Source organism: Rhineura floridana, chromosome 11 (genome assembly GCF_030035675.1).
Source record: "Rhineura floridana isolate rRhiFlo1 chromosome 11, rRhiFlo1.hap2, whole genome shotgun sequence".
In the NCBI taxonomy this organism is placed as follows: domain Eukaryota; kingdom Metazoa; phylum Chordata; class Lepidosauria; order Squamata; family Rhineuridae; genus Rhineura; species Rhineura floridana.
This window is the reverse complement of record NC_084490.1, coordinates 32,491,333-32,507,804: the sequence shown is the minus strand read 5'-3', so window position 1 is coordinate 32,507,804 and position 16,472 is coordinate 32,491,333. Positions and strand designations below refer to the sequence as shown.

Genomic DNA, 16,472 nt, shown 5'->3' with positions numbered 1-16,472 from the left:
AAGATAAAATAAACTGTGATTGGTTTTTAAGCATTCAAAGGGAATGGCTGGCAGCGGAAAAGGGTCACATTAAGGAACTCTGAGTTATAACGGCAGGGAGTCCCATGGATCCTGAAACATAACACTTAATGGAGCACAAATATCTAACATCTATCTATCGATATCTTCATCTATATCTATATATATATGCACACATATATGCATACAGTATATGAAGGCAACCACCTTTTTGGAAAGATGAATTCTTGTGCCACACTTTTGATGAAATAGAGAAAACACTGTAACTTAAGGCACTAGAGCAGCCTTTCCCAACTAGTGGGCCACCAGCTGATGTTGGACCACAACTCCCATCAGCCTCAGCCAGCATTGCCAATGCTCAGGAAAGATGGGAATTGTGGTCCAACAACATCTGGTGGCCCACTAGTTGGGAAAGGCTGCACTAGAGTTTGTCCAGGTAAAACTCTCTGATGCAGCCCCATGAAACAGTACGGGAAAGAGAAATGACTCTTTCTTTTCTTAAGCACACATGCATCTGCAAATAAAAAGGAATATCAGGCATACAGACACTTTCATCTTCTAAGTGGCTCAACTTCAGGTAGAGATGTGCATTTTCATAAATTACATACTACATAAAATAAGAGTCTGATGAGGATTTAGTAATTCTCAGAGTGCACCCATGTAAAACAATGAGACTTAAGTTAATCATGACTAACATACTGTATGTCTTGTTGATTACAACAAGCCTTCTCTAAGCATAACTAAGTCTGGATGCAACTCTGTGAATTCAAGGTTTCATGTCTAAAAATGGTGTGAAATGACAGCAGAATAGTAGTAATTTTAGTATTTCAGCAGAATCATGTTTACTACTTTGATTTTCCTGACAGAAACAAAACCCTACAATTTGTTTGAATGTTCCTCTTAAAGAATGGCAGCAACATTTAATTTTATTGGTCTGTTTAATGAAGGCAATGAATGACATTTGTTTAAAAAGGTTCTGTTTTACATGGATCACGCAGGTCTCCGATTTAGGAGATGTGTGCTTTTGCATGAGGAGAATAATGTTACATACTGTATATGCCTAATTATGGATTCATATTAAACATAAATGAGGTTTTCCATTGTAATATTAAATACAGTGTAAAACATGGATGAAACCCTCTGGCTTTCCACATCTTGGATTCTAACTCCCATCAACTCCAGCCAGCATGGTCTCCTCTGCGAGATACTTTACTGCCCTTCAAATTTGTCAAAATGCAAACACAAAAGAGCAGAATGACATTTTTGTATGTTTGTCAGTCTTCTTACTTTGCTTCTTTGCTGTGTTGTTAGTTTCTACAGAGACTCTCACCTACAAAATTATATTTCATTATTCATCCTAAACATGTATGCCAATTTTTTTTTTAAATTTCAAACCCTTTTTATTGGTCAGTGTCATGTGATGGTGAGGACAGCCTTTTGTGTTTCATACTGGAGGTTATGTTCTATGTCTATTTTGGGTACATTAACAGTTGAATCTGAAACTGCAGTTTGATGTAAAATCAGACTGATTACAATATGTTGATACTTAAGCAATGAATCTTGTTGCTGGAAAAAACAAACTTGGCCTGCCCAGGATGCACATTTTCAGCCTCCTATGCTTCAACCACTTCACTTAAGGAAAGGTGGGCATGGTCAATTAAAAACATAGATCACACCTAGAATTTTGCAACAATATATTTTACCTCCCACTGTTTATCTTATGCAAACTGAGACACTCCTCATGTCCACTGGAGATTATTCTGCAGAATAATGAGTGTGATTATTCCACAATTGTTTTTAGAATTTTTTAGTGTAAATTTTGCAAAGTGTTGCTGCACTTCACATATTTACAGAAAAAGAAGCAAAAGAAAATGATTTACTATAGGAAAATTGCAAAGTAAATCAAACATTTAAAGTGACTAGCAGAACTATATCAACTGTCTTAATATTGTTGCTTTCTCCCTGATAAAACAAGATCAGCACAGCACACTTCTTTGTTTTGTTATTTGGGCTGATTGCAGATGTTGCCACCGCTCATCATATACTCAGAGGCACATGTTACCAAATTCTTCCAAGCTACACAGGAAGTAGATTGGATTGTGAAAGACCAAGCCAAATTGTGTTTGCATTTTGACCAATTTGTAGAGCAGTACAATATCTAGAAGGAAGTTCCCCTGGTGCATTCACTATAGCTCCCCATTTCTCTGCTTTTTAAAGTTTGATAGAAATATCTGTTGGCTATACGTTTGTTCTTAAACTGCAAGGTTGGTTTTTTTGTGTTTTTTTGCTTATTAGTGAATTTCTTCGCTTTGTAATCTGGGGGGTAAGAAATGGGATCCTGTGCAAGTTTGCTGAGAATGGATTGATCATTTGCATGTTTATTGAGTTCAATGGGATTTACTCCCCTGCAATTATGCTTAGGATAGGTGAAACTAACTAATTGGGGATGTGGAGGGGAGCAGGAGGAAGCACAGGGGAAGGGGAGGAGGAAGGTGGGAGGAGGAAAGGCTGAGGGGAATGAGATCAGATGGAAGGGGGAAGGGAGGGCATATTTGATCATTTCATGTTTATTGAGTTTAGTGGGATTTACTGCCATGCAATCATGCTTAGGATAGGTGAAACAGATCCTGCATCTGCCCCCTTTCAGCTCTCAAATGAGTCCCCAAAGTGTTTTACAGCATTAAAGTAATAATTAAATCCTAAAACCTACATGCACGTAGGAATGAAAATAAACAAAAAGCCTGGTGGAATAAACAGGTCTGAAATGCCCACCTAATAGTCCTCTGTGGATAACCTTATCTTACATCCAAGGAGAGGAAGATGTAGAAAAGACTGTGTCTGCATCCTAACCGGACATACCTCTCATTGCTTAATAATAACAAAAAACAGATAATAATATTTATACAATTAGGACATCACAACAGTTAACAGTTACCATGTGGGCTTGAGTATGCAAACATCTAGAAATGAAGCAAACTCTAACACTGGTATGTTTTAGATGTGTGTTGAAAATGTTTCTTTTGTCCCAAGCCTTCCCAGATTAGCCCATTTTATCTCTCGAGCTTTTTACTTTTTTTGTTTCTTCTTTTTGACATTGTTGCTATGTCTGCATTGTTGCTATGTTGCTGTGCTATGTTTTATATTCTATTTATATTCTATAGTTGCCTTTTTAAACAACTCAGTCTTTATACATTCTGGAAGCAATATAAAATATTATTTATCTGGTGGTCTTTGATATACTTATTTAAATGTGGTTTGATGGTAATGACTTTGAAGCTTTATGCATGTACCTGGGGGTGCCCTCTTTGCAGAAAGAAAATGATTGAATTGAATAGAGCTCATTCAAGGGCAATGGGGAGGGATTGTATCTTAGTGGTGGAGCACATGCTTTACATGTAGAAGGTTCCAGGTTTGATCACTGGCATTTCCAGGAAAGGGGGGAAAGATTCCAGTCTGAACCATTGGAGCACTGCTGCTAATCAGTGTAGATGATAGTGACCTGGATGCACCCATGGTCTCTATCTATCTATCTATCTATCTATCTATCTATCTATCTATCTATCTATCTATCTATCTATCTATCTATCTATCTATCTATCTATCTATCTATCTATCTATCTATCTATCTATCTATCTATCTATCTATCTATCTATCTATCTATCTATCTATCTATCTATCTATCTATCTATCTATCTATCATCTATCATCTATTATCTATCTATCTATCTATCTATTGAAAACAGTACTTTCATTTGTATGTATTTATCAGTAAATAGTATATACTAATATGTAATTGTTTTATTTTTAAAAAATCTATGTAGTGGTTTTTATTGTTCTTATACAGTATGGGCAATTGTTTTCAGTTTTTATATTTGCAATTGTTTTGGATATGTTTTTATTGCATGATGAAATCATTACGTAATGAAATACCTTCGAGATGCTTCATAGGAAGCAATTCATAAATGAAATTAATATTAATAATGAATTACTAATAATTTGTTTATATTTTCTTTTGTACTATTCAAAAGAAAATTGAGAGAGAGAGAGAGTGAGAGAGAGAGTATATATCTCAGTACTTTCATTTGTATCTGTTTAATTCACTTGTACCATTCAAAGCTGGTCAGTCATAAACTATGGATGGAAGCCAGATTTAAATACAACATCGGGAAAAACTTTGTAACTGCTAGAGCAGTACAACAATGGAACCAATTCCCTAGGGAGGCAGTGAGCTCTCCAACACTGGAGACCTTCAAGAGGCAGCTGGACAGCCACCTGACGGGTATGATTTAATTTGGATTCCTGCATTTAGCAGGGGGTTGGACTCGATGGCCTTTTGGCCCCTTCCAGCTCTGTGATTCTATGGTTCTGTGGAAAGATCTGTCAGTTTTAGTGCTCTCAGATTCTCCTTTTTTCAGTCTTAAATTTAGTTCTCCACAAGTCTGTGGAGCAATTTCCCACTTTTTAAAAATCCTTATGAAAATTCTTCAGCATTTTAATGCAACTTTCTCCCAACACACATTTTTGTATACAGTTTTGAATAATGTACTCATTTTAGCAAGCAATGCTCCTAATATAATGCATATTTGTATGTTATTTTAACCTGTATATTCATTTTTATCCACCCTTACCCCTAATATATACATTTTTGTTAGCATGCTTTGATTGGAGAACTCCATCACAAAATTAGGATACCCGTGAATTTAAAGGGGTAGTTGTGTTTTGGTTCTTATTTTGTTTTGGGAAGTGAAAATTTGACGGATTTGGCTCTAAATGCTAATTGAGTCAAATTACTCTCCCATCCCTATCGTAAACTGGGTGTGGGCATATGATATTGAACTAGAACTCCCATCAGCACTAGGCAGCATGGTCAAACACTAAGGATGATGGGAGCTGTAGTACAGCAAGATCTGGAGAGCCAAATGTTCACCACACTTGTCATAAACTGTTGAAGTTGAACTTAATGCCTGAACGTAATACTTAGCTGATTAATTCTTATCTGTATTGCTGATATTTACTGCAGCATAGGGAATCTGAGACCTTTCATATAATGCTGTACTCTGACTCTCATCATGACCATTGGCCATGTTGGCTTGAACTGAAGAGAACTGGAATCTGAAAACATCCAGAGGGCAAAAGTTTCCTTACCAATTTATGATATTTTACTATATGATGTCATACAACCTATGGTTTCTTTTAAAGTATTAGTTTTCCTTGTTCAGATAATAATTTATTTATTTTATTTATTTATTTAATTCAATTTTTATACCGCCCATAGCAAAGCTCTCTGGGCAGTGTACAACAATAAAAATATAAATTTACATTTCAATTTTAAAACCACATAATCATCAAATCAACAATTAAACAAACAGATGAAACATGTAACTGACATATACAACAATAACACAGATACTACAATACTAAAATATTAAAAATATTAAAAATATTAAAATGCCTGGGCAAAGAGGAAGGTTTTCACCTGGCGCCGAAAGGATAGTAAAGTAGGCGCCAGGCGTACCTCGTCAGGAAGGGTGTTCCATAGTTGTTTCCCTCAACCTTATGTTACCTATTTTATCAGAACCTCTTCAATTTTGCTTGATTCTTTATTATTTATCAAAAGAAAAAAATGACTTAACTAAACTACAATATACACATCATGATGTTATAACCATAAACTCATGATTCCTCTAAATTTAGGTCTTATGTTAATGAATGTATTGTTCCCTCCACAGAGTATTTGAAAGGAATTAAATGGCTAATCAATCTACTCCGACAAAGTTCCTTCTGATGGGATTCTCCAATGAGCATGATGTACAGATTTTGCATTCTGTGATGTTTTTCTTCATTTACATAACAGCCTTATTGGGAAATGTCCTCATCATCACAGCTGTGGCCCTAGACCACCACCTTCACAGCCCCATGTATTTCTTTTTGACCAACCTAGCAGCATCAGATATTTGCTACATCTCTACCACTGTTCCCAAGACAATAGCTGTTTCACTGACAAACAACAAACTGATTTCTTTTGCTGGATGCGTCACACAAGCTTTTTTACTTATCACATTTATTGGTGCTGAGATTGCCTTGCTCACTGTCATGGCTTATGACCGTTACGTAGCAATCTGCCATCCTCTACAATATAGGCTAATCATGAACTGGAATGCTTGCATTCAAATGGCAGCTGCTTCCTGGATAAGCACTGTGATTCATGCAGTTCTGGAGACCACCATGACATTTAAACTGGGCTTCTGTGGGTCCAATATTGTTGGGCAGATTTTCTGTGATATGCCGCATTTACAAAAGATTTCTTGCAGTGATACAAAAGTTAATGATTTTTGGTTTATGTTATTGGGATCAGCGTGACTTCATTTTGTTTTGTGTTCATCTTTGTTCATCTTTGTTTCTTATGGCTACATCTTCTCTGTTGTGCTGAGGATTCCATCAGTTCAAGGCAGATACAAAGCTTTCTCTACCTGCACTCCCCACCTGACTGTCTTTTCTATATTTATCCTCACAATTGTGTTTTCATACCTGCGACCTAAATCCCTTTCCTCCCCCACCTTGGATTTGGTTTCTGCTGTACTGTATACAGTTTTGCCACCGGTTCTGAATCCCATCGTTTACAGCTTCAGGAACAAGGACATACAGAAGGCAGTGTGGATAATACCCCCAAAATTAAAAAATCTCATGCATAATGAATCTACATTCTTGTAAATGTTAAGTATGGAAACATTAAATGCACAGCTGATATAGGACTTAAAAATAAGATCTTATCTCTATCTGTCTATCTTGTAATAGGGAATTTCTCATTTTTAACTATTTAACTACAAGGTTCTTTGTTATTTTCACAGATTTTGTGATTTAGACATTTTCACTGTAGCATTTGTTTAATTACAATCCACAGTTACTAGAGACATTTCTAGGACTTATCTCAGATAAAAATGAGAAATTTTGTTCTCAAGTTGGTCTCAGTAATGATGCATCAGTAAAACTGGTCTGGAATCTGTTTCTTTTTTCCCTCTGGTTCTGGTTCTCCTTTATTTCCAACAATTAATTAGGCATCCTCAAATACAAGGCCGGCTTTCTTCATATCTGGGTTCTCATGTTGGCTTAGACCAGGGGCAGCCAATTTGAAATCCACCAGATGTTTTGAACTACAATATCAGTCACCCCGGCCAGCATGACCTATGATCAGGGGTTATAGGAGTTGTGGTCCAAAATATCTTATGGGAACTATGTTGGCTAACCATGGTTATAGTAATGTTAATCTACCATCATCTTAAATGGATTAAATGTGCAACAGAAGTGATGCATTTTATGATGATAACATTTTGCAGTTTAGATTTGACGTGAAAACTCCCAGTTCAGCTTACTGATTCATTATCTTATTTAAAGATAAAGAATTGAGTAAAACAAAATTATATAGATCCATTTATCAAACTATTTTTAATGCACATAATCCCAGTTCAAAATAGTCACTATCACTTATCCCATACTTTTATTTTATTCTTTTATTTTATTTTTTATTTTATTCAATATTAGTCCTACTCAGAGCAGACTTTCTGAAGTTAATAGACATGATTCACTTAAGTTCATTAATTTCAATTAGTCCTCTATGAGAAGGACTTCGATAAATACAACTTATTCTTTTTTTAAAAAATAACTTTAAAAAAGGAATAGAACAACAAGTTGAAATGGAACATTATAAAATTACCATTATCAAATGATAGAATTTTGTATTCATTTCAAAAAGAATTAACCAAATTGAAAAAGTGAGGATGGGGGAAGTGACAAGAATTTATTATAGAAGCTTTAACCATAGGTTATATAATATTTTGAACATCTTTGCTAAACCTGGCTTCAAAACAGTGTAAAGCCACAAAATATTTGTATCAACCCAAAATTCTTGGAATATTTAAGAAATGGTAGCCCATTTGTTGCAGATTTATCTTGCTTTTCTATTTTCTGTTCAAACCTAACATAATAATTTGGCCATTGAGTTAAAGTTCCAATTTTTCTCACCCCATTCATTTAACAGTTGGCATCATTGTTGAACTCTTTATTTGAAAACAAAATTATTTCTGTTGACACTACGCATGATACCAATTCCTTATGTTCCCTCCTAACTAAATCAACTGCATAGTTTAACAAGTAACAAACAAAAACTGAGTCAACTGCCATCTATATATCATAGAGTTGAAACAATTTGACATACACATTCTGTGATGTTACAAACATAAAGACATGCTTTCTCTATATTAATGCAGCTCTATATTAATGAGTGTATTGTTCCCTCCATAGATTATTTGAACGGAATTAAATGGCTAATCAATCTACTCCAACAGAGTTCCTTCTGATGGGATTCTCTGATGAGCATGATGTACAGATTTTGCATTCTGTGATGTTTCTCTTCATTTACATAACAGCCTTAGTGGGAAATGTTCTCATCATTACAGCTGTGGCCCTAGACCACCACCTTCACAGCCCCATGTACTTCTTTTTGATCAACCTCGCAGTATTAGGTGTTTGCTACATCTCTACTACTGTTCCCAAGACCATAGCCATTTCTTTGACAAACAACAAAGTGATTTCTTTTGCCGGATGTGTCACACAAGTCTTCTTAGTTATCATGTTTGTTGGTGCTGAGCTTGCCTTGCTCACTGTCATGGCTTATGACCGTTACGTAGCAATCTGCCATCCTCTACAGTACCGACTAATCATGAACTGGGATGCCTGCATCCAAATGGCAGCTGTTTCCTGGATAAGCACTGTGATTCATGAAGTCCTGGAAATCACTATCACATTTAAACTGGGCTTCTGTGGAACCAATATGATTGGGCAGTTTTTCTGTGATGTGCCACAGTTACAAAAGATTTCTTGTAGTGATACAAAAGTTAATGAAGTTGCCCATTTTGACTGTCTTTTCTATTTTATCATCGCAGCTATGTTTACACATCTGAGGCCTAATGGATCTTCCTCTCGAACCATGGACTTTCTGTCAACTCTTTTGTACAGTTTTGCTTCCTATCCTCAGACCCATCATTTATAGCCTCAGGAATAAATTCAAGACGCTGTGAGGAAAATGCCAAACAAGTATAAATCGTGTAACATGATTACTTAGATCAACCTTTCCCAACTAGTGGGCCACCAGGTGTTCCTGGACCACAACTCCCATCAGCCTCAGCCATCATTGCCAATGGTCAGGAAAGATGGGAATAGTGGTCCAACAACATCTGATGGCCCACTAGTTGGGAAAGGCTGACTTAGATATCCCTATAACAAGAGTACTGAAATTACTTGGCTGGCTGAGATGAAGCAAAATAAGGAATATTGTTCTTACTGAAGCAATACAAATATAATATTTGGGGGAGAGATCCCTAATGTATGGGGAAGGGCCATAGCTCAGTAGATATAGCATCTGCTTTGTGGGCAGAAGGTCCCCGGTTCAACCCCCAGCATCACCATGTAGGTCTGGGAGAAAACCCTGCCTGAATTCCTGGAGAGTCGCTGCCAGACAGTGTAGATAATATTGAGCTAGATGGACCAATGCTCTGACTCAATATAAGGCAGCTTCCTATGTTCTTATTATTAAAAATCAACATCAATATTTAATGTAAACATGCTGCAGACCGCTTGAATGAAACTTGAAGACCACTGGTTTGGGAACCCCTGGTCTATAACTTTTAATTAGGCCTTTCTTTGCATTTTAAGCTATTTATCTTGTGTTTTGGGGCTTTGATTATAGGAACGGTTGGTAGGATATTTGCATTCCACTGCCTGCCCCTTCCATAAACTGCAATGTCATAAGTGTTGCTATCGTAACTAAGTTGTATCTCAGTGGATTAGGCAGCAACAGGGGTCTGGATTTTTTTCTTTTGTTTTACACTTTGAACTCTCATTTCTGTCTGACTCGTTTATGTATCACCATGAAAACTTGGGGCCTGTTCACACGGGAGCTTAACTTCAAAGTAAATACCTACCTTTTGCCATCGCGATAGATTTGCTAGGTTCACACTCCCCAGATTCCAATACGATTTTTTTTTTACTTTCAATTCACATGGTGTTCCTCTTGAAAGGCTAGTGCCGCTGTTTCCTTTCTCTGATTGCACACTAAGCCTGCAGACCATGTGGGCTATAATAAGGATAAAAGTAGATATTTGGTAAACATGGTTTGATTGTGAACATAATGTACACCCTTGGGGCTAGGGGTGTGGGTGGGAATGTGTGCTGAATCCATTTTTGCATGCATCTGTCATCTCTTTATTCTAATTAGGAATTACACTGAATCCCATCTCATGTTATATACAAATATCAGGAATAAGATACACATGACATTAAAAAAGTAGACTTCCCTGTTGCCCAATATTGCAACACTGCTGCCAAAACCAAACCAAACAACAAAAACAAAAAATGAAATTCAAACAACAACAACACAACTTTTAAAGTACTATGATTTGTAACAATGCAAATAATTTTAACACTGGAATGCATAGAACCCCCCCAAGCAATCTTCTTTCTTCTGTTAAAATATTATTTGAATATAAGTGCTCCCCATTATCAAAGCTGCCTGCTGGCCTGATACTGACTAGGAGGGAGAAGTGGAGAACTCTCACCACCATCTGGTAATAGAAGTGATGTTTCTTTCCCTGCTACTGGATACTACTGATGTACCTTTATCACGTGCCCTTTTATGTCTACTAATGGGGAACACATGACCCTCCAGATGTCATTGAGCTGCAACTCCCATTAGCCCCAACCAGCATGACCATTCAGCAGGGATGAAGGGATCTACAGTCTAATAATTTAGGTAGGGCCACAGGTCCCCCATCCCTGTTGTATGTCTTCAGAGTGTATTTACTGGAAATTACTTACATTTATTTCAGAAGTGGGAAATCTTTGGCCATCCAGATATTGCTGAAGTATAACTCCCATCAGCCCTAGAAAGCATAGAAAATGGCCAGGGATGATGGGAGATGTCATTCAGAAATATCTGGAGGGCCAAAGGTTTCCCATTCTTGCTTTATCTTTTGTCAAGAGGATCAAAACTATCCAAAATGGTTGGGTGTTATTCAAAATCACAATTTATTTATTTAAAATATTTCTATCTCGCCCTTCTACCCTATAATAGGGCACTCAGGGTGGCTCGCAATAAGAGAAGCTCACCTAGAACATGGACTGGGATAGCCTGACCACTGTTGTCCATGCACTGGTAACCTCCAGGTTGGACTACTGTAATGTGCTCTATGTGGGTCTGCCCTTGAGGTTAGTCCGGAAGCTGCAGCTGGTGCAAACTGCAGCAGCAAGACTGCTTACTGGGGCAGGGTATCACCAACATGTCATCCCACTGCTGCAAGAATTGCACTGGCTGCCCATTTGCTACCAGGCCAAGTTCAAGGTTCTAGTTTTGGTGTACAAAGCCCTATACAGCTCAAGACCAGGATACCTGAAAGACTGTCTTACCCCTTGTATACCCAGTCAATCACCCAGGGCAAAAAACCTGCCTGCCAACAAGCATGGGCAGGATAAAAAATCCTGCTTGACCACAAAGCAACCTAAATCACACCATAGCAAAGGGAGGGCAGGGTGGGCATCGCATGCTGAAAGGAGGATTAAGGGAGTGGTGCTGGCTTAAATAGGCGCTGACGCCCCACCTCCCATATAACACATTGAGCGTGCACTTTGTACTCGTGTGACTGCTGCCCTTACCTTTGATGGCGACCAGGGTTTCACCTCCTGGCTGCAACTACGAACTGCGCACCCAGGCTGTGCTCTGGCGAGTGGAGCGGGACATCACATCTTGCATCAAATGCTCACATAAGTCTGAGCTGTCCATGTATTTCAGTTTTCATATTAAAAACCTTGATTAATTATATGCAAAATGATACTTACGTATATTATTTAAGCACCATGTGGTACTATATTGCTGCAGCATAAAATATTTTTATTCAGTCCTGTACATTGTATCTGTTTCCTGGAGTGTATATGCATATACATTTAAGCACATACACATTGTATTACATATATGAAATATAATGTACATGATAAATGTGCATAATGATTTATATAATAGGGATGTGCAGCAACAATGATATCCACTTTCTATCAATATCTGTAGCATTTTGGAGTCGTTCCTATTTCAGTTTCTAATTTCCCAGTATGGGAAGCAGACGGCAGAACACTTGATGGGCTTCTTCTTATGATATTCTTTCATGTTCCATGTGCTCATTGATTCATTTATACATTACAAAAACCCACAAAACAAATAGCACTTTGTGAAGAAACACACAGAGGCACCATCACAGACAAAGAGAGTCAAAATCAGGCCAAGAAGCTGCTGGTTCAAAACTGTCCCTCTCCCCCAAAATCCCACCAGTAATAACTCTGAAATATCTGTCTATTTGCCTATCTATTAATTTATGGAATATATATTATTTCATTGATCTAAAACTAGGGTGTGGGGATTTGAGACCCTGGAGCCAAATGTCATCCTCCAGGACTCTCTATGTGGCCCTTGGACTTTTCTCAGGCCACATCCCTCACTGGCCCTCCTTGGCACTCTGAGTGCTTCCTTTGGCTCAAATGTGTTCTTGAACTCTGATAATGCCTTTGCTTGCATGAATGGAATATAGTGAGGGGTGTGCAGGAGAGGGTGTGCTACTGTAAGGTAATATCTACCTTAATTGCTCCACTAATGTTTGCCTCTGGCTCTACCCAACACTGGCATGTGGCCCTTGGAAGATTACCAAGAGTGGAATGTCATCCTGACCTAAAGTTTTGTGAGCAGACCATTTCATGTGAAGACCATTGAAATGATCAAGTTAATCTGAGCTGAGCCTGCTAGCGATGGGAAATGGAAACTGTATGTGCACATATGTGTTAATGCTAAGCCTATTTGGGAGTTATATTTTTGCTGAAAAGTGAGATATAAATTTCAATCAAATCAATAAATTTTAAAAGTGGGGTTAACCTTTGGCACCAGATTAATCGAGATCTTTCATTCGGTAGTGAGTTATGTCTCACAACATTTTTTTGCTAAGGTGTGAGATATATTTTAAATCCATAATATTTTAAAGGTTAGGGTTAGGAGTGAGTCCTTAGCGTCAGATTCATTTAGAATATATATCTTTCATTCATTAGTGAGTTACTCATCACATACATTTCTTACATATCTGTAAGGATCAAAACAGGCAACCAGAGGGGAATTATGTTTCAGGAAAGTTGTTGTGTCACTCTTTTGATGAATTAGAGAATGGATTTCATCGTAGGCACTTAGGATATCACCAAGGTGCAATTTCATGATGCAACTCCATAAAAACACTATTGGGAAAAGAGGTGATTTATTCTCCATTCACAAGGCATATTTATGCCAACGAAAACCATACTCACATTTACATGCAGTTCCATCTTCCAAGAGGATCATTTTCAAGTGGAGGTGAGCATTTTCTTAAATTACACTTAGAATGAACTTAGGGTAACTGAGTCAAGTTTAGACCCATTAAACTTTGACTAAATTAAGTTTCATTGATTACCTCTAAGAATCACCAAGTTAGGATCCAACTGTATGAGTGCAAAATTTCATTTCTAAAACGTAGTGAGCCAAAGGAATAGAATTAATTTACTGATTTGAATACCATCATGAAATGTAGATGATATATTTTAAATGAAACCTCCATTTGCTTCTTATAATAGGAAATAATAATGCACAGGCATGTGTAGGTGCTCTATTGAAAAGATAAGGACAACTATTAATCCCCCCCTTTATTTAATGCATCTACCCACATTGCTTTTTTTTTTTTCAGTAATTTTTATTCAGATTTTCATAAAACATACAAGACAAAATCATAAAACATTCAAAGACAAAAAACAAAATCAAAAATAGTTAAACAAAAAGAAAAAAAAAACAAAAATAAAAAATAAAGAGTAAAATATTGACTTCCCATTTGTCAAAGATCAAATCAGTTATAAGTCTATAATATATAACAATCCTGTCTCTTAAGTCATATTATAAAATCACTTTCCTCCAGTAGTTATCTTACTTAATCATCAAATCTCATAAACATTACTTTATTCTTTCCACAAAAAGTCAAAGAGAGGTTTCAATTCTTTAAGAAATATATCTATCAATTTTTTTTTCCAGATAAGCATATCGATTAATCCATCTCATTACTAATTATGATAATCTTATTGTCATAACCATAGTCAAAATAAACATTTCAATTAATCCATCACATCAGAATCTGTTAGGTTCAATAATTTCAGTAGCCATTGTTCTATTATCTCTATTAGTTCCATTTTCCATCTTCCATCTTCAGTAATCTTGTTAAGTCCAGTAATTTCAATATCCAATCTTCCATTATCAGTATTCCATAATAATCTTGCTGTCAAAGCCATAGTCATATAGTAAGAGTCTGATGGGGATTACCTCTATCCCAAATATTTTCTTGCCATCCATTCTGAATAGGTTGCTGAAATACTGCTGTAAAATCATATCTCTGTTCTTTTTTTCAAAATACACTGGGTCATCTCTTAAAAGTTTTTCCATTGTCACATGGCTGCAGATAATTCCATAGATTTTCTCTATATTGGGCTCCATCACATCATTCCAGTCCAGAAGATTATCCATGCCATTGATAACTTTATCTCTAGAATCTTCATTCATTTCTTCAGAGATAACATTGAGTTCCAAACAATAGATTTTATTTCTAAAGTCCATAGACTCCAAATCTTGTTCCTGTTCCACGTTGGTTCCAATCTCCGGGATCTCCTCTCTCACAGGGACCCCTATTCCAGTCTCCAGGGTCGCCTCTCTCACAGGGACCCCTGTTCCAATCTCCGGGGTCTCCTCTCTCACAGGGACCCCTTCCAGGGTCACCTCTCTCACAGGGACCCTTATATCTTTAATCTCCTGCTTCATTTTACTCAATTCAATTTTCATTATCTCAATCTCATCCATTATTTTCTGAAACATAGTTATTTCCAGATTTTCAGCCACTTTCTTAATTGCCATTTTAAAAGAAAAATATAGGAAAACCACTTCTTATTTCAGCAACAATTGTATCTACCCACATTGCTAAGAAAGATTTTGTTTTATATTGATCACACAAGTCTCTGATTTGGAATGCACCTAATTTAAAATGAGAAAGATGCCAAATATTTGCTTTGTTATGGATCTTTATTGAACATGAATGGACAATTCAACTGTATCATTACATATAATTTATAATCTACAATTCTAAATGTAAACGGACTGCCTTCAAGTCAATCCCAATTTATGGCGATCCTATGTATAGGGTTTTCATAGTAAGCAGTATTCAGAGGGAGTTTACCGTTGCCTTTCTCTGAGGCTAAGAGGCAGTGACTGGTCCAAGGTCACCCATTGAGCTTCATGACTATGTGAGGATTCGAACCCTGGTCTCCCAGGTCATAGTACAGCACCTTAATCACTACAGACTGGATCTCAGAATACAATTCTATACATGTTTAATCCTAGGTGTGACCAGATTCCTTAGGGCTTACTCCTATGTAAATCTGTGTAGGGCTTCCACACTAATAAGCTCAGGATGACTTATTTATGTTTGAAATAAGCAGTTATTTCCTTTAAAGGAAAAGATTTTAGAAGATATATAATTGGCAGTCATGGAGAGAAGTCTTGGCTACAGAAGTTCACCCCCCCCCACATTTTTATAATGTCTTTATTGGAAATGTAGCAGGAATAATCCTCTCTGCATAGGTATCATAGAAATGTGGAACACTGGCTAAGAAGACAAAGAGCATGTTCTCCCTCCTTGGACTGTAGGGTGTATCTATCTAGTTTAAGTTAACTGGTGCCCAGGAGAAGAGCCCTCCTAGTCATCCAGCATTGTCAGAAGAACCAGGACCCTTTGAGCAGCTCACTGAATATCAAAATCCACTTTGGAGGGGAATGATGTTCAAGTAGGCTGATTCTTCTTCAGACAAAAAACAATGTGTTCTCGTAATTAGTTTGTTAATTATGAAAAGATCTGGCACATCCTAAGAATCAGCAATTTGTTTATTTATAAATGCCACCTTTCCACCCATAAAAGGGTCTTCGGGATATTTTGCAACCAACAATTAAATTAACACAGCCCATTAAAACAAGTGCACAGGCAGGCAGGAATTAAAATAATAAAAATGTATTCACTGCCCCCCAGCAGTGATCTTATAAACCTATCTAACTTCCATTGAGAGGAGTTGTAGCAAAAGGGAGATAAAATAGCAATATACCCTTTGAACATAGTAACTGTTAGTAGTTAAAATATCAATTCACTAATAGGCAAAAAACCTTGAGGTTTAAGAACGTACCTAAAGCCCACAGATATTTCTGTCAAACCTATTTGGGCTGATTGCAAATGTTGCCACCACTCACCATATGTTCAGAGACACAAGTTACAAAATTCTTCCAAGCTACACAAGAAGTGGATTGGACTGTGAAAGA

At 37.0% G+C, this 16,472-nt stretch overlaps 1 protein-coding gene and 1 pseudogene across 1 annotated transcript; both read left to right on the top strand.

Annotated features, from left to right (window-relative positions):
• The first annotated feature begins 5,767 nt into the window (after positions 1 to 5,767).
• LOC133367798 (olfactory receptor 14A16-like) lies at positions 5,768 to 6,730 on the top strand (annotated as a pseudogene).
• A 1,606-nt stretch (positions 6,731 to 8,336) lies between these two features.
• On the top strand, positions 8,337 to 9,065 carry LOC133367797 (olfactory receptor 14A16-like). The gene has a single exon (XM_061591900.1). The coding sequence runs from the start codon at positions 8,337 to 8,339 to the stop codon at positions 9,063 to 9,065; it is 729 nt and encodes a 242-aa protein (XP_061447884.1).
• Positions 9,066 to 16,472: the final 7,407 nt, after the last annotated feature.

Coding starts and splice junctions, on each gene's coding strand:
- LOC133367797 (XM_061591900.1), top strand. CDS start 8,337: ATGGCTAATCAATCTACTCCAACAGAGTTCCTTCTGATGGGATTCTCT.